The following is a 26,184-nucleotide window of genomic DNA, read 5'->3' on the forward strand; positions in this document are numbered from 1 at the left end:
GAAACTTCCCAGTGGCCAAGTGGTTAAATGAAATCCTGACTATTTAACTTTGACCTTGACTGAAGAAAGTATTGCTAACAAGAGGAGCTCACGAATGTGTTCGACACGGTGTTATTTAAAAAGTGACCACTCAGCGTGCCTAGCTCATTAATCACTGGTGAATTTGGAGCGGTGGTGTGATGTTCTGCATTGGTTTTGCCACTGTTATATGGAAGTGTGTCATCAGTCAGTAGACGAGTGTGTACGAGTCTCTTTCAGTAACACAATGAATCTGACGTGGAAATACAAAGCACACCAACCAGAATCACTGCACACTACCAGCATCTCATCGTTCAACATTATTACTGTTATTACTGTTAACTTGTTTATAAGTACAGGTTTGCAGGTCTCTTTAACACACTGTATCGTCACACACTGCTGTGACTCGTTAGTCCCTTTTCTTAAAAAAGAAAAGATCACAAATGATGCAAGCAGTATTTTTTTCCACCTCTGTGTGTTGCTCTGATGTGTCGGATTTTTTATTGTTTACTAAAAAAAAAAAAAAGATTCAATGACTTTTTCTCAGCTTTGTACTCAGTGATCTTGACTTCTTTTATGTGAAGAGATTGTGAAAACATATTTTCTTTGAGCACACTCTGCACATCTCCCTGCACATTTGTATTCACTGCACTCACGGCTGATAGACTTGTGGGAATTGTAAATGAAAGAATGAAAGGTTTGCTGTGTACTTTCTGTGTGTGTTCCCAACCTGCTTTAAACTCTTAGTGTGTGAAACTACACATAGATTTTGGACCCAACGAGAGGAAAACACAGCATAAAATGCAATAGATGCAATAACGGCACGAATGATTTTCTCTCCGGTGTTGATTGAAAGAAATCGTTTAACTTTAGTTGGAGGTTATGATTGAAAAAACTTTCTTTGGGATATAATATCAGCTCGATGTTAAAGAGGCGTGAGAAGTGAATCACGTCAGGTTTTTTTTGCATAGTTTAAGAAATGAGATCGATTGTATTGGATGTACTGGTGAGCACAGCGGTATTACCAGAACCATCCGAAATACACAAGTGGTTATCAAAAACTTACAAGAGCAGATTCTCTGTTGTGACGGAGTTTAAAGCCAGAAATGAAAAACCTCACCAATATCGTGGAAAACCTCTTTCTCCAAAACTAACAGAGAGGTATAGGCAGAGACTGATCTAAAGTTTGACGAATAAGGAAGGTCAAGATTTCTTTTCTTAATGAGAAGGCATACAATTGCATGTTTAAAGTAGGCTGGCACCCTCTATGAGACTAAACAAGTATTTAGAGTCGTTAAAATGAATGGACCGAGGGGGGATGATAACATGTTGTTGGGGTGGTAAGTGAAACGGGCTCACAGTTATGAAAAACAGCCGTTAAGAGTGGGTGACTCATTATTGTTCATTGTAGCATTAGTTCTGAGAAGTGAGATCTTATCAAGAGGAATATTTAGAAAGCTGTCACAGTGCAGGAGAGATACTTGGAAAGACAAAGGTAATGGGGTTAAGAATCAGTTGTCCGGAAGAAGTCTTGTTTTGATTTGATGCTGTATCTAGTAATGTAGTGTAAGAAAAATTGTGTATGTTTCTGTTCCGTGTCCTGTTTGTATATGTGTCTTTTTGGCTGCTGTTACAACCAAATTTCCCCTTGTGGGACAATTAAAGGATTATTCTATTCTATTCTATTCTATTCTATTCTATTCTATGCTATATTAATAAAACCGAATTGAACTGAAGACGATTCTACTGGCACGAGTAGAAATCAGGTCTTGAGGTCTCGGTAGTCTCCTGATATTTGTTTGGAAAATGTCTTAAAATTTCATAAAACACTTGCAGTTTGTTCTTTTTCCACTTCCTTTCTGCTCTCCTGTTGTCTGAGTGCCCAAGTAGACTCAACTACCATTTTCCTTCTTTCTAAATTTTTCCATTCAACGATAAATAGCGACGAAACATAAACCAGCGGAGACAAAAAGTTAAAAAAAAATGTAACAAATTATAGGCTTACTAAAGTCTGCAAGTGTTTTTTAAAGAAACTGTTACGGTTGTATTGTCTTTAAAACCCAGTGATGTTGTGGGTTCAGCAGACCCACAAACAATGGGGTAGGTACCAAAAACTCGAACGCTTACAAGCGGGATTTTTTGTGCTGTCGACTTCTTTGTTCTGTAATACATAAATTAACTAAAATGAATGAAACATTGTATTATGTTTACACTGCAAAACAGTAAGTCAGAAATAAAACAGGACGTATAAATTACTGATTGTTTGTATGTCTTACTCACTAAACAAGGGTTTTAAAAATTATGTTTAAATTAGCAGCCAATAGTTGTTAATGGTTGGATTCTGATATGTGATGAATAAGTTCCTAGTTCCTGCTTTTTATGGGCAGATAAATAAAGGATAAATATATCAAATATGAATGTATCCGGAGACACAAGGATTTTGAGATAAAAAAAAAAGACGGGTGCTTTGCACTACTGCATACAGTAACAATGAATAAACATGAGGATTCACTTTGCATTGTCTTCTGTGTGACTTTAAGAACGTCTCAACGTGCAGCTTCCAGCTTTTTCATCTGCATGGATTTGCTGCTTCTCTTCTTCCGATGCAAAACTAAATGGAAAATCTAGAAAAAGAGCAACTTGGGATTTGGGGTGATTGTGACAGACACACAATAGCAGCTATTGTATTTGTAAAAAATGATTTCATATGTATTCACCCAGGTCAGAAAACCAGACTAGTGACAATAGTCTCTTTCTACTTGCTTTCCTCTCAAAAGAAAAGGCTGCAGATAATTACTTCTAAAGCAACAGATGCAAGAATTTGAGTTTCTGGGTGTTTTTTGTAATAGTGTGCGTTCAATTTTGGGTTATTAGAGCAAAGGTGTGAGAGGTGGAAGTGAAGGAGTCGGCGCTGGATGAGTGGTGCTGCAACCCGATCGCTGTTTTCTGTTTATATAGTAACACTGTCGATGTAAAAGTGGCCCTGAGAGAACCAGTGGAAAAACAGCTCCCATTGAAACGGAGAAGCTGCATATGGCGCCAGGAGAGAGGTAGTGACTGACAGTGTCTGAAGGTGGTGAGAGCAGGTGAGGAGGGACGTGACTCAGAGACACATGACGGAGGGAGACAGGGCGAGAGACGCTCGGCTGAAGGCGGCGAGAGAGGGAGGGGGAGTGGGGGTTTTACCTGGCGTGGAGAAAGAGGGAGAGGAGCCAAAAACTGTCGGCAGCTGTCATCACCCTGAACTGAGCTCAGCCTCAGAGCTTCGGCTTGGGAAAACGAAAAAAAAAATCCCTCTCTCTTCTTAACCTGCAACTCACCCCCAAGTATGTCACAACATCAATCAGCACTCCGCTCCGCTGCTGGACTCAAAAGGCACGACACGCCTCGTGTGAATCAGCTTAATCAGCTGCTGTAACGCAACTACTACACAGAAATTCACATGCAACAAAAACGATAAATATAACCTGTCATATGACATATTTCACACTGTAGCTCAAGCCTATTCACGGGCCAAATGCGGCCCAGAAGCAACCTGCGAGTGGCCCTGCCTGTGGTCCTGGCAGAAACACAGAGAAAACGCAAAAAATGAATTCATTAATTAATTTTTAAAAAAATTAAAAATTCCTACAGCGTAGTGTAGACTGTGAATGCAACACTCCTAGTAGCCTAGCAATATTTAACCCACAATACACCGTGATGTAAACATATTAAAAAATCATCGTAATATATGATGCGACAACAGCATGTCTTTCTCACTCCAAAAGCGCAAAATTGACAATGAAAACTGTCGGTTTAACCCTGCCCGGACTGACAAATACTTATTCATTTTACCGAGTTTAATAATCTTACAACCGGAGTTGTACTACCATGGTGAGGGTCCTGTACAGCCCAAGAGAGAGCTGCAGCATCTTCCCTTTGTGTTTGCTTCTTGGCAAAGAAGAAAAGGCCTTTCACAGATTCTGAAGCAATGAAATACTGCATGCTGGCTGTGGTGGATGCGGTGAAAAGTGAGTGTGACATCTGCTATTAAAAACGTACCCCTGTAGGACAGTTCAAATATTCGTAGAATTGAAGTTCTGGCGTCAGACGAGTTTGAAATGCTGTTAGATGACCTGAAGAAAACTGATGTAATGTCCATAGCAGGAGATCACAGACAGAACTGATAATGCACAGTTGTGCGTATATGTCCGTTTTTTGGATGGGAAATTGCTCGGTTTGCTACCGTTAGAGGGACACACAGCTGGCGAAATGATGTTTGAGAAGATTTAAGCTCTTTTTGAGGAAAATGGTCTGGATATGAAGCGTGTCTGTATACTTGTGACCGATGGGGCTCCATCCATGGCAGGAAAAGTGAGTGGTCAGCGAAATATTTATTTTAATTTGAAAGGGAATTATCAAAATGTTTTTTGTTATTATTATTTCAAATGTGCAAAAAATAGTTTAGTTATAGCTCCCTTTTTTTTAAATGGACCTTTTGGTGTGCATTTGTGAGAGGTCACCACCAGATTTACAGGAGAAAAGGGATAAAAAAAAATACTTGTTTTTCAGTACAGTTGTGTGGGTTTGAAATTGATCATGATCTGCTGCTTGCTGGCTTCAAAAAAAATATCTGGCCCAGATAAATTCCTCGGTTTGAAAATCTGGCCCAACTAACTTCGTAGTTGAATAGGCATGCTGTAGCTTATCGTCATGAACCGGAGAGCCATTAAACTAAACTTCATCTACTCACAGCCAGGCTACAACACAATTCGACTCCTGTCTTCTGCAGACGGCGTCACACTACAATATTCCTCCTTCACATGTCTTTTCCATCTTCCTCCTTTCCTGTTTCCTCAGTGTTTGTTGTCAGATCAGCACATCTCTGTTTAGACAACAGCAGCCGCTCTTCTTTATCAGCTCTGATGCCTGAGAGTCAGAGCTCAGGAATCAACATATCACTCCTGAGAAGTTTACTAGAGCTACACTGTCAAACTATCTTCTGACCAGCATGGCTTTAAAAACACAGGGGAAAAAGGAAAAGAAAGGCTTAATCGGGTTTTAGCTGTTTAAGTGAACAGATTTGACAGCAGGAAGTGATAAAATCCTTCAGATGTCAGTTAAACTGCAACAATAGCAACTGCTTTGTTTGTGGAATTTCTTTTTCACCACTCATAATTAGCTTTTTACTTATTTGTGTGTATGTGTGTGTGTGTGTGTGTGTGTGTGTGTGTGTGTGTGTGGGGGGGGGGTTCCTGCTTTTCCTCTGTGCACTAAATTTTTTGGAAAACATAAAAAAATGCGCCAACTGGCTGAATTTTAAGGGGATCAATTTTCTTGTAACAGATTATTGTAGACTGTTCTATTTTGCAGTTTGCCCTGCTGTACCACAATAATTTCCTTTGTGGGGTCAATAAAGTATTTATGCATGTATTTATTTTATTTCTGCCCTAACCATTCTGTATTAACAGCTACATGTAAATGAAAACAAAGTAACCACATGCTGAAGCAGCTTAAATAAAAACAATCGCACATAAAGAGTAAAAGTGACACTGCAGCCGTTCCTTGTGTGTGGTACATGCCCTGTAGGACCTGCAGCCTGGCTCAGCCGGCCTCCATCACACGTCTCATTGAACCCGACTTTGTCCTGAGGGCTCCGGCGAGCCTCGCATCTTTCTTGAAATGGGAGGTAAAGCAAAGCATGTGTAAACTTTAATAATTCCTATACTGTTGTTTGGGAGCCAAATCGGAATTCAGCGAAACAGTGACTCAGTTTACAGGAGATTCAAATTCGTAACCTAACCAAACCAATTTTTTTCTCCTCTAGCCGTTGAAATTTTTAATTTCGATAACAAATGTAGCTTTTACATAACTTCTCGCCAAACAAAATGTTCAGCAGCGTGCTGTGGAATGTGCATGTACACGCGAATGTGTGTGCGTGTGTGGGCTGCTGCACAAGTCCAGGGGTCAGTTGGACAGTGAGCGATGGTTTTCCGTGTGACTTGGAGTGCAACAACACTCGCAAACATGGCGAGAGGAGGGAGCGAGGGAGGAAACGCTGCCATAAATGTCCTTTATTATTAAATAGTTGCAACGCAGTCCATAAAAAACTCACAAAACTGATGACTTTTTTTTTTTATCTGTATTTCATACTAAACTGTATTAAGAGCAGCAACAGAGGTGGTGGTGGGGAGATTTGGGGGAGGGGGGTTCAACCGCAAATATGCTGAGCAAGTAATTACCACGACAGCAGGGAGGAGACGGGGGAGATCTCAGTGACAATCCCTTTCATCAGCTGTTCTAAGTTCAATACCATTGCCCCCCTCCTCCTCTTCCCGAGGCCCTCACTAATAACCCTCTTCCCCCCTGTGTCCTCTCCTGCCTTCCTGCCCTGGCAGGAGGAGGAGTCCTTCCTGTCACTGGCAGTGCCTTTTTAAAGGAAGGGCTGTGAAAACCAGGCTACTGTCCAGGAGATGGCTCCATAAAAACTGCACCAAACACTAAAAAGGAGGCACACAAGCAAACACAGAGGCAACGGTGCACAAAGGCACACACACACATTTGCACAAACTCGCTTACAAAAACAGAAACCAAACCCTCCATCCTCGCGAACCCTTGCACTGTTGTAAAGCGTGCCAGAGCCTCAGTACAAACATGGCCCCGAAAGAAGATAATCTGCACTTCTCACACTTCACGCCAACAAAGTAATAACGCAAGGGAAGGTTTCAGAACAAAACCTGGAAAACAGCAGTCTTGTAATCATTTGTTGTTCTTGTGTTCACGGTCAAGGAGTTTGTCTTTGTCGCCACGGCGTGTGAGTGAGTGTGTGTGTGTGTGTGTGTGTGTGTGTGTGTGTGTGTGTGTGTGTGGGGGGGGGGGGGGGGTGCATTTACGGGGCAGGTTGTTAAATTCAAGTTTGTCCCTTTTGTCCCTCCCTTCCTTTTTTTTTTTTTTAAATAACACCCAATAAACCAAGCTTTATATTTTCCCACCTCCCCTGCTTTTGGATCTCACTCCACAGTCGGCTTCCACCGTTGGGCACCTTAAATGCAAAACTGAGACCAGCACAGTTTCTCAAACACATTCTCTTTTGCTAATCTTAGCACGCACATGCATGTGTGGTAGTTAAAACTGCATGACCCTATGGCAATGTGGTAAGATTTTGTATTCTTATAATATAAAATATAAGATCTGAGTCTTATCTTAATCTGATTTGCTAAGTTTTAATGTCCTGAAAACGTTCTGCTGCTATACAAAGACCTAATGATGCGGTGATACCGTTCAACCTGATTTACTTCTGAATGTTACACCCACCAGTAAAACAAGTGATTTGCACTAGGTAGTGTGAATGTAAATGATGTAAAAGAATGTAAATGAAATGAAATACTGTAGTACATTAATAATTCTGAATCATTTAGGCACGGAGATAATGGGGTGAAAGCTGGAACGCCACGACTGGAGACAAGTTTGAGCATGACTCCGCTGGACCTCACAAGAAGCTGGCCTCGAGCTGGAACAATCAGTAATCAGAAGAACTGGATTCAAAGCTTTCATTAAACTACAGCAAAAATAATAAGCCTTCCCCACATGAATCACGCCTAACATTTGCCACGTCTGGAGGTTTCAAAATCAAAAGCAATGACACTAAATTTGCATGCAAACTGTTGCCTAATTACTCAAAGTAATCAGACTGGAGATATAATCTTATTAGGGCACTTACACAAGTCAAAGCAATGAAATAATCTGTCAGGATACATTGATTTTATTTCACCAGAGAAAGCGATGGGAGAGGCAACTCTGTTAAAGGAAGGAAAGTTGGCATATTGTTTTACTAGCTGGGAAAGTAATCTGAACCTAACCCACTAGTAGCCACTCCATTCTACACAAAAATGTGTGGTCATATTAAAAAAAAATCTGAAACACAATAATATCGCCTAAAGCAGGAATGTCACACTCATTTTACATCATGGGTCACATACAAGCCCGATCTTAAGTGGGGATGAGTAACACTTTCTGTCATTAAACCAAATATTTAATATCTGAAATTCTATCTTAAAATGTCTTTTAAACCAAGAGAAAGCAGTGCACTTTCAACTGCACATCTCAGTTTTTTTCTGCAATTTAGCAAATGCAAAAGCACACTGCCCATACTGTCGCATATTTATCAAACAAGAAGTTTTGGTTGATTCATTTTTTTATAACTAAGATTTTTATAGTAAACAGTGAAAATCAGGAACTTTTCTGTCATTAAACTCTTTATATGATAATTTGACTACTTTGGTGTAACATAAATGGCTCTTTAGCTTTAGCTGTAAAAAAAAATACTAAAAACAGCTACAATTTAAAATAAAGTTTAAAGTCCCTTATTTATACCGTCCTTCATATTTTCCAAAGCTGTCCAGCCGCCTGGATTAGAGTTTTTGCCAGACCGACTGTGGCCCCTGGGCCATATGTTTGACACCCCCGACTTAAAGTAAGAACTGACAAATATTAGATAACAATCAGCTATATATAAACACAACACATGTAGCTGATGTAGTCAGGTTATTATTAAACTGCAGCACACGTTCATCACAATTAAAAGAATCCGTTTTCTTCCAGCGGATATACATATACACACATATACTGAACTTGTGTTTACACATCAGCTGCTCTGTTTCCTGCTAAAAGCAACAGTGGAGACAGAACGCGGAGCTCCAGAGAAAAAGACTACTTCACACACACTACCAAACTGTATGAGAAACAAGTGACACTGCTGTGAGTACAGCCAACATAAATATCTAAGTCCTTCTACTCCAATAAAGACAACACACAATAAAAACTTTTTTATCTCGTGATTTAAGCACAATTCTTGTCTGTCTATAACAGCATCTTCCAGCTGTATCATAGTTAGCTTTGCTTCTTCAGTGTGATGATACGATGGCCCGTTGTTAAAGCAGCTTTGAAGAGCCTGATCTCAAAGAGGAGAAGATGCCGAGCAAAAACGGGGATTACTACTGAATGAAGAGAAGACCGTTTCCCCTCAAGGCTCTAAACACCAGGACACAAAGGGCAGCGGTGGGTTTAATCCCAACATCTAACTTCATCCTGCCACTCCTCTCTCACCCCGCTTCGCTTTTAAGTCCCCATGCCCCTTACACACCACCTAATCTCTTAATTGGGCCTTTTATAATTGTAATTGAATCATTAAAAGCTCTTGGTTACACAACACGAGGCCCGTAAGCTGATCCGTGTATGGGCAAAAGAATAAACACACTTTACTGCTGGGAAGAACACGCAACTACTGGAAGAAAAAGGAGATCTTCAAAAGAGGAGGAAAAAAAAAAGCAAATGTCACACCGCACAAGAGGCAGTGACAGAGAGAGCAGACAGACTCAGGCATGTCCCCGCTCCATTTAATGCCTCCTGACGTTGAAACAAAGGAAGGCAAAGAGGTGCTGAACTGCCTCGCAAAAAAACGCAGGAAAAGATGACCCCCCCTTACACACACACACACACACACACACACACACACCAGAGAGAAGACAGAGAGGCCAAAATGCCCTGAGGAATTTAGCGCCATAATGTCCAACAGAACATGTTCACCCAAAGAAATGCTGAAAAAGAAAAAGTATTCACTTGTTCTCTTTCTAATCAGCTCTAAAGATATGCCATGCACCAGTTTATAGAAAAGTAGGAAAAAAATATCAAAATCATGTCAGACTCACAATAGATCCTGAGATGTTGAAATGAGCCATGGCTTTGGAAAATAGTAAAATAAAACCCAAACTCAGGTTCCTGAACCTATTTTTGCAACTGAGATGATACAAAATGTAAAATCTTGCAGAAAAAAACAAGAAATGCAAAAAACAGCAAAACCTACAATTTATTCAATAATAAGCAAGTGAGCATAAATATGACACTTTATGAGATACATGCAATCACTTTCTCTGTGAGTCAAAACATTAATCAGTCAAAGAAACTGTCAATCATTTTCTCTCGATTAATGAATCAATCAGTTAGTGATGCTGAAGTGAGCACTCTTCTAGTTCTTTCACACTGTTTTTACCAGACGATTTGGCTGATGCTAGTTGGAGCAGCCTGTATAACTTAAAAAAAAGAAAGAAAAAGAAACTAAAAATACATTGTATGCAGTTAAATAACAATGATTAATGAACATTTGCGGACATTTGTCTTTCAGTGTGGCATCTGGCAAAGCTCCGCGGCGAGTTGAAACAGGCCCTGCTGTGGTGTTTGTCATCCTGACTGCTCATCCATCATCATTAGCGAGCACTGCGGGCTCGACAGGGTTTGATGCGCTGGTATCTAAATAATTACTGAAGATAAATAGGCTCAAGGTGCTCGGTGGGGACATCTCAAATCGCGTCAGAAAAGTTTCAGCTCGGCGACGCGCCCGACTGCACCTCAAGTCGAGCTCCTATAAACGTTTGTTTTTTTCCAAGTCACCCAGCCAAGTGTAATCTGAGAGTCTGAAAATGGGCTCCGCGACAGTTACAAAAGGTGGCCTCGTTATTTTATGAGATAAAGCAAATTTTTTCCGCATTTGTATAACTGTGTAACTGTGTGGTGAGTGCATTGTACCTCAATGTGTGATGCAATTTTTGGTCAAACGTCAAAAGAATGTGTAGCCTGTGGAGTTGAGAAACAGTGACTGATAGCATGTCAAGCCATCCAACATCTATCTTTTAATAACTGTGCTTCTCATTTCTGCAGAACGCTGCTAAAATTCACATTTTTCTTTAACTGCTCCTGCATCAGTGCTCGCTCAGATCAAATCTTTTTAAAAGTGAAAAAGCTCCCCTCTCTGATAAAATATGTCTCCCTACTTATCTTTATTTATCTTCTGTAAATGATCCGTTTCTAACTAACTGAGGCTCTGTGTTTGGGTTTGTTCGCCTGATTGCAACCATGTGATTTCGAGGCCCATTTGCCTTCGATCTGTCAGTGCAGCGTTCGGCTCAGACGTTGGCGCTTGTTGTTTTCTGGACACATCGGCGGGTTAAGTCCCTGCATTGTTTGAAAGAGCTGTCAATCATGTGAAGTCATTCATAAGGAAAACAAACACCCTGATGTATAAATACACTCCCCAACTCACTCGCTCACACTCACAAAGCACGCTAAGCACATAAACAAACACACTGCAGGGTGAGAATGGGTACACATAATCGAAAGGAATCTGACTCTTCCTGTGGAGAGAGCTCCGTGATAACAAAACCAGGGCTCTGATAAGAACACACACACACACACACACACACACACACACACACACACACACACACACACACACACACACACACAGCTGCTCTTTTTTACAGTCTGACGGACAGGACAGAGTACTCACACTGAACACTGCTTGTCCCAGCCCAGGCAAAAGGGTCCAGCCCGGAGAAGTAAGGGGTGGCCTTGCTGAGCATGCAGGAGCCTTGCCTGGACACATCGAAGAGGGGCCGAGGGGCCAGCCCCAGAGCCTCCATGCAGTCGAACATGTTTCTTTGCTATTGAGGAAATCTCAAAGTAACTTAATGCCCTGAGTGGTCCAGGTGTTCCCTGTCTGTCTGTCTATCTGTCTATCTGCCTGTCTTTGACCCTGCCACTGCCCCCCCCCTCCTCTGCCTGGCTGTCCTGTCTTTCCAAAGTCCTCTACATGGACAAACTCCCCTCTTTCTGTTTTAGTTTTTTCCCCCTCTTCACCTTATCACCGTTCTACAAGTCGAGCTGCTTCTACCCCCTCTGCTCCCAGATCACTTGCTCGCCTCCCCTGCTGTAACTGATCTCAGTTCCCCTCTTGCTGGCTCTCTGGGCCTCTCACACTCCGCTGCAGTCACGGCCAACTATCTGAGCGGCTCTCCCAGTACTGAGAAAAAAGGGGGGTGTGGTTAAGGAAGAAGAAAGAGGAGGGACAAAACAACACGAGGAGGCGTGTACCTGCTTTCCCCAACTGGCCACACAACAGTCCCTCTCTCCTGGGCTCTTTTCTTCTTCAACTTTTCAAACTCACCTCTTTATAATTCATATGCAACGAATGAAAACAAACACTCCTCTCCTCCCCCCCTGCTCCTTTCTCCGCATTAACTTTGTTTTTGTTTCACCACAGCAGGGAAGAAATAGCCTCTCTCGCAAACATCTCGGTCAACTTTAGCAAAAACTTTAAAAAACAAAAATCTTCTCCTACTTGGCAGAGTGTGAAGCACAGCGTTGTTGTTTGCTTGTTTTCACGGCGCTCTCAAACCCCACAGCAACACAGGGACGTGGCCCCAGACACACACCTAATGCCTGTAATATCCCTAAAATTAAAAACCTATTACAAAAGGTTGCTTTGGGAATATTTACTGTGATTTTTTTTTAAAGAATGCAGCAGAAAAGAAACCTACTAAATCAAATGCCAATATTTTTTTTAAGTTACACGGACATAACTGTGTAATTACATATGGAGGAACAAAAATAGAATCCAAGACATGAGTGAGTCATTATTAAAAGGAATTTCATATGTGCAGATGGTCTGCTGTGTACCGACGACCGGCAGTTGCAACTAATCACAATTAATTAAACACAAATAAACATCGTGTCACTTTTGCCAACAGCTGGTGCCAAATCACGTCATTCTTTCCAGAAAGCCTGTATAAGAACTCACGATCAGCCGATCATGTGTAATTTATGGATTTATGAAATACTGCCTCACAGACAACAAAGAGCGACTTTTCACCCGAAAGTTTATGAATAATCCATCCGTGGTCGGCAACCTGATGGGCTCTTTTTTTTTTGGTTCAAATGGTTCAATACATAAATAATTCACTTTTTTTCTCCCCAACTTTCTCATGCTGCACAAAGTTTTGACCGCCTTTTTAAGGTTTCTCTTTCGCCACTAATTCATTGCACGTGCAGCCGCAATTAAAATCTTCTGCGTTGATTCAAATGGATTCAGTCATCCTCCCTCCCCGAGCGTGCTGGATGCTTGAAGTGTGGCGAAGTGCGGCTCAGCTGCAGGCGAACCGCGCTGGCCCAAAGTCTAGATAGTTTGTATACGAGACACACTCACCCTCCTCCCTCCTCTCGCTCTCCTCCTCCCTTTCCTTCCCTCGTTCAAGAGGGATGAACTCTGGAAGAAACCCCCACTGGGGCTCTAACACCCCCCACACACACTTCATACACACACACGCATGTGCACATGCAGGGGTACACGCCTGCACACTGACTTTCCAACAGCCTGTGGCTTTGAACACTTCATATTCCTCTCGCGTATTACAATTCTCTTCTTTCTTTGTTTTCCCCCTGCTTTTTTGTTTATTTTGCTCTCAACATCCTGAACCCATTCTTCCTCATTTTTTTAACTTTATATAATATTTTGAAAACACCATACACAATCTCTGCCGGTTTTAGCAGATTAACTTTTATATTCATCTCGCCCCTTAGCCCTCTAGCCATCCCCTCGGTCTTGGCCAAGCTGTGCACACAAGCGCACACCCGCTCACTACGATGCACTGTGGGGAGCGTAGCTGCACAAGCCCGCTGAACTCTCTCCACACCTTGAGACAATTACCCTCCCTGCCTTGCAGCACCCTGCCCCCTGTTGCTGCTTTGAGGAGAGAAGCACACAAATGAACGAGGGGGGGATGCGAAAGAGGGAGGGAAAAAGAAGACGAAGAAGTTGTATCATTTTCCTTCTATTTTACCAAAACACGGGCTCACGCCTGCTCTTTAGGCTCGGCAAATTGCCCCTCTTTGCCTTTGAAGCTTAAAACACAGGACTCCCCGCTCAGCTCTGTCCCTGCTCTTTTTCTCTCACTCACACACAACTTGTAGGAGGACCGAGTCGCATTACAGCTATTCACAATCAGGTTCTTCGGCTATTCATCCTGTCGTCATGTCTGACACAAACACACAGCGCCGAACAATGGCCCCTCTCTCCCTCTCTCTCTCTGTCTATTTCTCCACAGGCACCTCCTCCTGCTTGAACCACAGTTATTTGCACAAAGTCTCACTGCGGTCATCTGTAAGCGCACCAATACAGTCACAAATGTGAGGCAAGGAGCACAAGACTGCTGTTTGTGATATTCATGGGTGTTGGAATGTGCAGCCTACAGAGTGGCAGTGGAAATGTGTGTGTGTGTGTGTTCTGACACACAGACAATTATGTGTGTATGTGCTTAAACAGAGTGCTTGTGATGACAGACACAAAAGAAAAACACACAAGCCTCACTCTGAGCCATTAGGTTCATATTACTAATATCACACGCGCGCGCACGTGTGCACACACACACACACACACACACATTCAAAACATTACAAAGAACAAGATGTTACTAGTAGAGAAATTACGAAGGTACATTGTGTTCACCACTTCCCTGCGAGACTTTCATAACCAATTTTGTGTCCAGAAAACAAAAGGAGGCGTCAATCGATATTCAACGTGAAATCCAGATACCGTGCAATGTATTTACAGAACTTCTAGGAAACCCGGAGCAGGAAAGGCTCAGACAAAATCAGTCGCATGTGTGTTTTGCCAAATTTGTCCAGCTATTAGGGGAAGAAGAGAGAACTCAGAGCATGATTAAACACACAGCAGGGGTCTTTTGATGTGGATATCCGCTAATTTCAACTCCAGGGATGTTCCGAGTTTCATCTCATTAGGAAACAAAGTCCAGTTTTCCACTCACACTGATTAGGGCATGGATTGAATTAATTTGCAAATCCCGCTCAAACTTCCACAGAAATTTTTTTATAAACTTTTGATTCACTTACTACACTACCGGGAGATAAGTAATTTATTGTAGCCACACTTGAGGGTTATTCTTCCTATTGAAACCCTTCTTGGCAGGCAGCCACAGTAAACTCTGTTTATATACGGGATACCTGCAGAGTTAAAGCAATTAGTTTTCAATTTATTCACTTGGTGGAGAAACGTGTCAACGCCTTTCCCAAATTATAATGATGATAACTGAATTCCTTCTGCAATACCAAGCACACGCTTGCTTTGTATACCAAACACAGACGAGGAATAACCATGATAACGCTGGACAAATATAATCAGTGGCCACTTTATTAGTTACATGTTGTACTGGGGTAGGTCCCCCCCTTTTTAAGACTTGCCTTAATTCTTCATGACACAGATTCAACAAGGTGCTGGAAACATTCCTCAGAGATTTTGGTCCGTGTAATAACATTTATTGGCTGCGGATCTATGATGTGAATCTCCCATTTCCCATTGTATTCTGTTGGATTGAGATCCGGCGACTGTGGAGGCTATTCGAGTACAGTGAACTCATATGTCATATTCAAGAAACCAGTTTGAGATGATCGGAGCTTTGTGATGTGGCAGTTATCCTGTTGGAAGCAGCCACCAGAAGATGGGAACTCTGTGGTTATAAAGGGACAAACGTGGTCAGCAAGAATACTCGTGTAGGCTGTGGAAGTGCGAACTGACCCAAAAGTATGACAAGAAAATACATGTTTTTCCGATCTTCTGCTGTCCAGTTTTGGTGAACCTCAGTTTTCTGTTTTTTGCTGACCCTTGTGTGGTCTTCTGCTTCTGTAGCCATTCTGCTTCAAGGTTTGACATAGTGTGCATTCAGACATGGTCTTCTGTATACCTTGGTTGTAACTAACACTTACTTAAGTTACTGTTGCCTCCCTATCAGCTCAAAGCAGTTACCATTCTCCTGTGACCGCTGACATCAACAAGGCCCTTTAACAAACTGCTACTCACTGGATATTTTTTCTTTTTTAGACCATTCTCTGTAAACCCCAGAGATGCTCATGTGGGAAGATTCCAGTACCTCGGCAGTTTCTGAAACACTCAGACCAGCCAGTCTGGCACTAACAACCACGGCACGGCTAAATGAATTGCGTTGCCGTCATGTGTTTGGCTGATTAGATATTTGCATTAATGAGCAACTAAAAACACGTATCTAACAAAATGACCATTAAGTGTAAGTATTTGACTTCTACTCATCTTAATATTTGTGGTCAGCACACTGAACATAGAATATAAGGCATAGATAACATGAAGCACAAACAAACCTGAAATTTCCCACGAGTGAAACTCTGTGAAGCACAAAAGTTTACAGAATGGATTTGTATTTTTTGTGTCCTTCTAAAACTGACTTACATGATGAAACTCACGCACTTTACAGTGTTTGTTCGTCTGCATTTTATCTTTTGTGGAAACGTTAAATTTACATTTCAACACTGTTTTGCCCGTGGCCCCAAGACACCGATTTGTTTGTAATACAATACAGAGAGGAGACGATACCAGAGTGAGAGCTTCACAAAGACTTGGAGCGAACTCAAGCACAACTCTTTTTGCTGCCTTTAAAATAAATGTTGCGTACCAAGAATTTCCTCGACATGGCCAACAGCATTTCTGACTTTTGAGAGAATAGAGAGCCAAACTTGAGGCCATTAGCTTATCAGCTGAGTTCTTCTTCTTCTCGTGCTTTTATAAAAATATAAAGTCTGCTCCACAAAAACCCAAATGATGTGCATATGGTTAGGAAAAGGGGAGTAGGTGGTGACTGAACAGGTGATCTCTTTATTTTCCTCACCTCCTTTGAATTATACTACTTCCTAAGTTTTGCCTCAAATTGAATCATGACTGCGCTGATGATGCTCCGCTCTGTAAATACATGTTTTATATCTCGGGGTTGAATGTGTTAAAGACACAAACACCAGTAATTCCTGAATCTTTGGTGCTGACCCACAACCTACAGTACAGTTTTAGGTCTCTGCCATCTATTAATAAGAGAAAACAGTAGAGACAAAAGCAGATTTTCTGACTAAAATGATTCTGTGTTACTTTGTTGCGCCATTACTAAACATTTAGATTCAATACTTTTGGACACTGTGTGTCAAAACAAATCAAAGTTACAGTTATAGCAAATATAGGCTTAAAGAGCACAAGCTCTGCTTTAATTTGAGGGGTTGGACAACAATATCACTATACCAGTTGCAGATTAATTACAGCCATTTTTTAAAAATTCTGTATTTTCAAGTACTGACATGTACAGTACTGCGAAAAAGTCACGTGTCATTCATTTCTTCACATTTTGCTTCCACGGAGCCAGACTTTATTGTCATTTTTAAGTGATCTTGAGGAATAGCTCTCCAGGCTTTCTCAAGGTGTTTTAAAGTTTTTTCGTGGACATTTGCTGCTAATTCTTTCTCCAGATCTTGTAACTGAACATTTCAGAGGAATTTTTATTGTCTTCTTGTTAAGACACTTAACACTGGCCAATGATGTATTCAAGCATTGAAAAGACACATAACTTAAACGTACAAAGCAGAAACTTAGAAGCAATTTTAATCTGTATCTTAAGGCACTTTGATACTAGCAGCCTGTCACAAAAACACATCATTTATTCACATTTCCTTAGTTGAAACCGTGAAAATGCCAGCAATAACATACACCTTGGGAAATTTGGCATATTGCAATGTGGTGTCTCCTTAAAAATGGATAAACCTACCTAAAGAAAATGAACAGAATCTGAAACTCATGTCCTTAAGAAATAGAAAAAAATCCAGCAAAGACATTACACGGGATCTGAGAGATGCACGTGACCTTTCAGCTGATCCATCTTCTGTTCACTGAAGCCTCATCAGAGATGGTCTCAGTGGAAGGACGGCTTTCAAGAAGACATTTCATTAAGGAAATGTCCTTCAAAAAGCCTGGAGAACTATTCCTGAAGGTTTCTTAAAGAAACCACATGAAAGCTGGACTAAGAGCATTCATGTTGAAGAATAAAGGTGGTCATACCAAATATTGACTTTGAACCCTGTCAGAACTGTGCAAACTGTTTTTCCTTATATATCCTTATATCCCTTTCACATTTTCCAAGCAAAATATAAAGAGATGAGGGGATAAGGCAAGATTTTTGCACAACACTGTATTTGAACAATGTAATATTATATATCATAATATTAATCTTCACTTTGCACACAGAGGCTGAAGTAGTAAATTATACAGAAGTTAAAATGACCACAGATATGTGCACGTAACTCTAATCTAAGGAATGACATATAGAGTCCTGATAATGCCACATAACTGTAATCCTAGATTTTATTCAGGATCTTTCTCACACCTTTTCTTCTCTGTCTTTTCTACACTAGCAAACAAATTTGAAATACCAATATATCAAAAACGATTTGACTGATTTACATACAGTGTGCATACCTGGCAGTCTGTCTGAGCTTCATGCGACGCTAATCATCTATCTGGAATATTTCATGCTGTCCCTTAAATCTTTCTGTCTCTGTCTGTGTATCTGTTACAGTCCCAGAGGCGACATCTCAAAGATGTAATCACAGCCTGAGTGCCATTAGCCTGAAGATCTCCCTCTTGTAGAGAGAGGCTCCAGAAAATGACTAAAGATCAGCAGATAACTCAGTGAACACATCATCTGTGCACACACTGACACAAACTCACACTGATTGACAAGTGTGCTCAGCAGGGTTTTATAAACCTGATGTCAGCCTGACAGGGCATTTGAGACTGTAACTATAAATGCTTTCCAGTGTTGAAACAGAGGGATAGAGCAGCGTGCTCTGCAGACAATTAGAGATCAAACTAAGGTAAGACATTTTTTTTTGTGTATTGTAAAGGTTAGTTTTCTAATCAACAAAAACACAGATTTAGTATTTGTGGCTTGTTAATGTGTGACTAATAACAAAAGTGGATATAACAAAAGTCCTTTTCAACAAAAAGTATGTTGCAGAAGAAGCAGATTAAGTGCTTTGCATCCTTTAAGTCAACGGTTAGCATCTGTCTTTGTTCAAACCTTACATTTCAGCGTTTCGAGCGACTTTCTGTGTCATCGAGTCACAGTGAAGTGCAATAGCACCCCCTGTGACTCAAAAAGTGAACTTTTTCTCGATCTAGCACCGCTTACTCTGGGATCAAGTAAGAAACTCTTTTCCCTTTTTCCAGCCTGCCCTCATCTGCCTGGTTTACCACATGGAAGTTTTTTTTTTTTTTTTAAAACAAAACAAGAAAAAACTCTCTTCTCTTCGCTTCAGCAGTGCATGATCTAAAGCCTTATTATAACCTCAAATTGGCCCTAAAGACTTTTTTACAAAACTGTGGAGTCTCTAATGTCTTACACTGAAAAGCAGTGGTCAGGAGACAGACATTGGACACACTGTCTTGTCATGTGTAGGGGTGTGAGATTCTGATTTCTTGCCTCCTGACTAAACTTTACACTAGTTTAAACCGTTGTTATTATGTGACACTGTGGCATTTTTAAGACAGTTATATGATGTGGTGCTTTAAGGATAAGTGAAGTAACCGGTTACATCACGGTTCTCATACAAACAATTTTAAAAAATGCTTAAAGAAACATAATGGACACATGAACTGCTTCAAACTGCCAATAATACACATCTTCAGAGCAACATATAACAATTATAGTAAACTTTAATACTTACACAATGCAGCCATCTCTTTGGGTAGGTCTGCGCCAAAACGGCCAAAAAGGTGACTACTGGCCAGCAGGTCAAAGGGGGAGTGGCTCCGCATGGAGTTAAAGGTGAAGGGGTACATGGCACGAGGGTAACCCGTCATGTGACGCACTTGGTGCTCTCTGTTGGCCGCCATCGTGACAAGTACAGTGGTGGTTTAGATGACGTTTCTCAGAATTTCTTGCCGTTTCTTCTTCCTCGTCAGGAGCCTCTGCTGAGCTTGAAACAGACTAGTGCCATTCAGCCCCTCAAAGCTGCGGGCCCGTCTGCACTCACAGAGAGGTAAGAGGGATGAAAGCAAGCAACCAAAACCTGGCCGGGTCCAGACTCTGTAGAGAAGGAGAGAAGAGAAGAAAGAATGGCTAAATATGCCTATTAACTTTAAACTCACCTAACGTTTTAACAATCCCATCAATTCATTCAAAAATCTTTAACTTTGAGCACAAACCAGAGATACCTAAAAAAGCAAACTCCAACCACGAAGCCAAATTAGAGAAAGACGTAGAAAAGGAAACAGAAGTGTCGAAGAAGCAGTTGCGAGAGCTGAAGCAGAGGGGAGTACAAAACTTTCATCCTTCTTTTTGTCTGTCTTCCAAGTAGTGCAATAATTTTAGGCAATGCCATATGATTTAAATCAGCAGAACTGTACTATAAAGGGTCTCTCTGTTTCCCCTGCCAGCCTGACTCCTGCCAGCCTGCCCGAGAGCGGCCAGCTACAACATGGGTAAAGTTAACCCTTTACAGGAACACACACACACATGCACACACAAAATTACTCATTCACATTTTAACGGAAAAAAGCAAAAGAAAGTCACTTTTCCTCCACTGCCTTAAAGGTGCTCAATGAGTGCAACTTTTCTCACCTTTAACCGTCTCTCAGGATTAACACTGTGGCCCATCCAAAAAGTTAAATTAGGGCAGCCCTCATATCATCTTACTCTATGACTCCCATCCCCTTCGTGATTTCATGAGTGGGTGGAGCTTAAGTCTTTGTGGTTGGGCTGTGGTAAATACAGCTCGGCCAAAGAATGTCTTGTTGTTTTGGGCCTGCTTCAGCATGGGAATCCAACACCCAGGGTGGGTGAGAGGCACAGTGAGAGAATTATGAATTTACAAATGTCCTACACTGAACTACAACTGTATGACTAACGCTCTGATTCAGCAGATACGCACACTTAGTTCTAAGTAACAACAAAAAACAAAGAGGATGTATCAGCGCTTCGTCTTCAAAAGCAAGTCATGTCTTGATCGATCTATCTGTCTGTATGTCTACAGAGAGAAAGGTGTGAACAAAAGGTTGGTCAGCTAGTGCGCTGTCATCACTAACGATGTTACTTCATGTTAAATTTGGATCAGTTTGAAAGAACGAAAATTGCAGAGTTGCGCGGTGTAAGTGGTCAAGGGGACTTCTCGGGAGCAAGCTAAAAATAGCAGCTGCCATGGAAGCTGTGCGGCACACATCTTTTGGATGTATGCTTTAATCGTTCACAGTACAAAATCCAAGGAACTCTTAAAGGTGTGGAAAGTCATATATGATCAAACTGGTCAAACCAAGTAACTGAGCTAGAAGGCTTCTCTGCCAGAGGTGGCCAGAAAACTAACGGCCTTCAGACGGCCTCTGCAGAGAAGCTGCTGGAAGGACAACCTTTTCAATTGTGCTCCATCAATCATGTCTTTATGGCAGAGAGAAGCCAGCTTGGTATTTGCTAAACAGCATCTATGAGAAAAAAAGAAAAGAAAGCGTGATGAGTGAACACTGACCTCTCTAAACACTATCTGTGTGGTCCTCACCTGGCTCATAGGTGTCAAACATATGGCCAGTGGACCAAAACTAGGTCTAATGATGCCCATTTGAAAGTTTGCAATGTGTTTTTTTATTTTTATATATATATACTAAGAAGAATGCAACACCTATAGGCCCAGGAGCCATGATGACACAATTCTTTGGTGTTATAATAGAAGTATTTTTTAGTAATGACAGTAGTTGGACAGAAGATGGGAAAGGGGAGCGATTCTTTCCTGCTCAGGTCATCTACAGATCAAAGTGGACTGTGCGTGGTCCACCGGTGACCCCTGCCTTTTAGAGGGAAGCATGGTGGTTGTAGCATCATGCTATGAGAGGGTTATTTTCAGCAGCAGGGACATACAGAAAGACACTTGAAGAAAACCCTTTTCCAAGGTGAGATTAGGAAACAGCTCACCTTTCAGTTCAATTTCGACCCAAAGTACACAACCTCAACAACCCTGGAGTCACTTAGAGGTTGGCTGATAGTGTTTGAGTGTCCTTTAGCAGCAACCCGGCCAAAGCACTCACTGATGCTTCCCAACCAATCTGATGGTGCCTCAGAGGATCTGGCAGGAGGAACGGAACAAACTGCCCAAATTTAGGTGCGCATAGTTTGCAGAAACCAAAAACACTCAAAAGTTGCATCCGCTGCCAAAGGGGCCTCTACAAAGTATTGAATAAAGAGGTACTAAATACTTTTGTAAAAGAAACGTGAAAGGTATTAAAAATATGGTTTAACTTTGTTATTACTGATTATAGATTCACGGGAAGTGGCGGTCTGAATGATTTATCTGACAACTTTAAAAAGGGAAACACAGCGTAGTGCTACTGATTTTAATTCGTGTTACCACTAAAGTGCTTCTCACTGTCACTGACAGTAATAGGGTGGACCAACTATTCAACTAATCTACAGTGTGCGATTACTAGAGGAAAAAGTCTTTTACGTCCACTTTCTCCCACAAACGCACACATACAGTAGACGTTACACGTACACACAAAGCCACAAAGTCAGCGCAGTGAGTGTTGTTTTAAAAGTCATATTTCCCGTATTGACATATTTTCTGTAACTGCTTGGCTCTGCTGTGGTCAGGGAGAGTCCCTGCAACTGTTTTTCACAAAGCCGTTTCGTGTTTGACGATTAAAGAATGTCAAACACAGGTCGGACAAAGTGTGCAGGATTACACGCGCGGTGTGGAATGGCCACGTTTTGTAAAACTTATGCATACGCATGTCTCTCTGAAAGCAGGACACGGCGAGACAGTCAAGAACGGACACGCAGGCTGCCGCGGCGAGTGCGCACAGATGTTCTTTGACTTTAATCATGTTCATGGGCAAGTAATCAGTGGAAAACACACAATGTTCACACATGCCGAAGCGCCATTGAAAGCGGCAATTGACCTTGAAGAATGAAGTAGTAAATATAGGACAGAGAATCCTATCGCAGATGCAGCAACTTCGAGTTGACTCTTTAACCAATCGATTTCAAAGGGTGAAATCAGTACTATGAAAGCCTGAAAGCCAGATGTATAAAAGGATTGGGATGAAGAAGAAAAAATCAAGTGTCGAAAGCCGAGGAAAAAGATGGAAAAAAGAGGGAAACAAAGGAAAAGAGGGAAAGAGAGAGAGGGGGTGGGGGGGGCATATGAGGGAGTTTCAAGCATCTGGCAGGCCACGTGTAAAAAGTGAGCAGAGTCCTGTTAATTAGAGCCATACTGCAAATGGCATTAATAACAGAATGAGCAGACTGTGGTACGGCAGTATGGGGGGGGGGAGAGGAGTGGGCAGAGCGGTTGCAGAAAACATACATAAAAATAAAGAAACTACTTTATTTCCACTAATAAACTATGAAATAATGAGTGCCCAAGCCAAGGACTGGTTTCTTTCTCTCTAATGAGCGACACCCCCGCCCCCTCATTCTGCCTCCGGGGGGAATACACCTTCAGTAGACCAACAAAAGTGGCGCTGTGTCTCCAGGCCTCCTGGCCTAAACGCTGCTTTTATGAGACCTGGCTGGGTCAGGTCAAATTGGGTCATCTGGTCCTGGTCGTGCTGACACACACACACACACACACACACACACACACACACACACACACACACACACACACACATAAAACTGATGCTCTTTTTTTTCTCCCAGATTTTTGAGGATGAAAAAACAGACTTGCTGCAAAGAAAAAAAGGATGGGGGTTTCCAGCAGTGTTATTAGCTTGTTTTCTCTTAACTTCCATCAAACCACACGTACTGGAGCCACATCATTGTCTTTGATGCAGTGTCGCAACACTTTTGTTCAGCTGTAAACAGACGAAAGTCAAAAAACCACTTTCTGAATAGCATGTTTTAAGCTCTTATTAGGAGCATTATCTGGATTCAGTTATCCTGGGTGTAAGTGTTACTGAACTTTATGGGTTTTTCCAACCCAATTCGGCTTGAGGTTATAGTTATGAAACCACACACACACACAAACGCATGCACACACACACAGACTAGCATTTCAGGAGTTGGCCTCACCAAATCTAACATGTAAGCATCATGCTATTAATGTCTCCCTTTCCCAGGATTAACTAACCAGATGCAACACTTACGCAAGCCATGCGTAGGCATGGTACTACAAATGGTTGGAGGACTTTGCCAACAAAACTTCCAATCATCTGTGAAAGGGGACCCTGTCAATACTTGTGCTCTTTTCAGTTGGCAGCATTTGAAATTTTTTATATTAAACAAGAGTTTACAAACCACCCCCAGGTTGTTTTATGGAGATCTGTGTTCCTGCAAAAACGCCTGAACAAAAGGGCAAGTGCAATATTTTCTTTGGTTTGGAAGCCACAAAACCCCATATAACAGCCACCATTTAATTAAAAGGCAAGCGGGTTCAAACTGCACCCACACTGTGTTTTAAACTACTTTTTCTATTATCCTACGCTTCTAACCAGCCTAGCCTCTGTTTTAAAGTCTCCTGAAGAAAAAGAAGAAACAAAATCAAAGTAAACAAAGCTTAATAGCAGCACTAGTGATTGGCTGTATTCAAATCTAAAAACTGAATAACTGCAGTTTTGTGGCTCAGGAGGTAGAGCAGGTCATCCACTAATTGGAAGATTGGTGGTTCAGGTCCTGGATCCTTGAGCAAGATACTGAACCTCGAGTTGCTCATTCACACTCGTGCATGTTAGACAGAAAGCATGTATGAATGTGTGTGTGTGAATGGGTCAATGATACATGTTGCATAAAGTGCTTTGAGTCCTCAAGGTGAGCAGAAAGGTGCTATATAAGAACACAGAGATACAGCAGAAAGCTGTCCACACACTGACTAAACAGTCCCATTTGTCCACAAAAAAAAACCAAGAGTCATTATTTTAAGAGTTCATTTAGGCAGATAAGTTGTTTTGACAGGTGACAAATGGCCAATATACAGAATCATGCTGACAAAGGGGCATGTTTTTACAATTATCCACCTTAGCATGGAAATAAGCTCGGCTTCCACCATTGCTTTAAAAGAAAATGATTTCTTTGCCAAATTACCAAATGATTTCTTTTTCTCTGTGGCAAGGCGTTTTGTAAAACTGTAAAAACACATTATGCAGGGTGGAGTCGGGCTAACACTGCAGTAGCAGCCTCAGGAAATAGCCTTGGTCTGGTGACAGATCATCAGTCTTTGGCGTATTGACAATTTGGTCACAACTTCAATAAAAGCTCTGTTGGCGCGGAGATAATGTGCCTTAACATTTTCAGTCAGACAGATAAATTAAGACTTTAGTGTCTGAGAAAAGAGTGGTAGCAGAAAATGTTTCTAGCCTAACTCCTCTCTGAATCCTCGCTCAACATTTACTACATCCTCTCCTCTGGCCACAATAGGGACTGGAGGTCTGGTCCCAGCAGAAAGCCACAGTGCCACAGAAATGAAAAAGCACTCACACTAAGAAAGAAAACTAGCATCACTCAGAATCCAAAACTTCTGCTGTGTGCTATTGTGAAACAATACATCAGCATCACACCAGAAAAATAAGCTCCACACAAACCTATGTGCGAAAGCTCGGTGTATCATGCACACGTGTAACATTTATAACATGATTTTTAAATAGGCCAATTACATAAAAGAAAAGAAACTGAAAAAACATCGTTGCCCACATTTATGCTTGTGTGTGCGTTAGTTCCTGTGGTCCTGTTCATATGTGGCGACGGAAAAAAATAAAATGCCGGGACTTTTTTCCCTCCAGGTTCCCGGCTCTTTTTTGTGGCGAGCGTAATTGTCCCTCAGGTTTTTCCACTTCGTACATTCCCTCACATCCATTTCAGTAGTTTCAGCTATCTCCCTCCAGGAATCTGCTGACATTTGTGAGCCCTTATATTTAGACTGTGATTATTATTTTTTATACTGAGATGATGATTTTTATTCTCTCTGATGATGAATGATGTCGTATCTCTATGATGAATTAAAAAATGGAATTCCCAAAAACCTCATATATCAATATGATAGATCAGGCGTTAAAGAGCTAAGGTCGGATCATCAGCCACTCTGAATCCAAGCACAGCTTAGAGTTTGATCCTTTGATTCTTAAATATCAAAGCCTTACTGCTCTTAGAATATCACCGCATTTAGGGTGAGCTGGGTTTCTCCTTGTAAGGATGATCTGGAATACGGTTAGGCAGTTTTTTGTGTGCCAGTGATGCAGTGTGGAAAGATTGACCACAGAGAGGTTGTTTCCAGTCTCTGTGTACTGTTTTGTTGAACGTTGCTCTTCATGCTTTTAACTACATGAGGTAAACACTGCATTTGTATCTGTGGCAAAACCATCACAGAGCTCTTGTGCCGGGGGGGGGGGAATTTGATATTGTCTGAGGTTTGAAAAATTCAGGGAACTTTGCATACATGGAAGTTTACTGAATTAAGGAATATATGACCAGTTTTACAAGGTAAATCTTAAGATTTTGTACTAACAGGCGTGTTGCTGTC

The 26,184-nt window shown here is 41.5% G+C and overlaps 1 protein-coding gene across 9 annotated transcripts in view; it reads right to left on the reverse strand.

The window, feature by feature from the left end:
* rargb (retinoic acid receptor, gamma b) overlaps positions 1 to 26,184 on the reverse strand; it is a 50,905-nt gene that overhangs the window by 6,845 nt on the left and 17,876 nt on the right. For 6 of the 9 annotated variants that reach the window (XM_086292158.1, XM_086292160.1, XM_086292163.1 and 3 more), the window contains one exon: positions 19,414 to 19,775. In XM_086292158.1, coding sequence (XP_086148284.1) covers positions 19,414 to 19,582 — 169 coding nt within the window. In that variant the 5' untranslated portion in view covers positions 19,583 to 19,775. Of the gene's footprint in view, positions 1 to 11,338; positions 11,592 to 19,413; positions 19,776 to 21,091; positions 21,164 to 26,184 lie in introns of those variants that run through there. The other 3 variants (XM_086292161.1, XM_086292157.1, XM_086292165.1) reach the window with 2 other exon arrangements.

The sequence above is a fragment of the Aulonocara sp. 'chitande type north' Nkhata Bay genome, linkage group LG5 (genome assembly GCF_057382095.1).
Source record: "Aulonocara sp. 'chitande type north' Nkhata Bay isolate Kocher_YH1m ecotype deep benthic linkage group LG5, A_spYH_male_GT1.1, whole genome shotgun sequence".
Classification (NCBI taxonomy): Eukaryota; Metazoa; Chordata; class Actinopteri; order Cichliformes; family Cichlidae; genus Aulonocara; species Aulonocara sp. 'chitande type north' Nkhata Bay.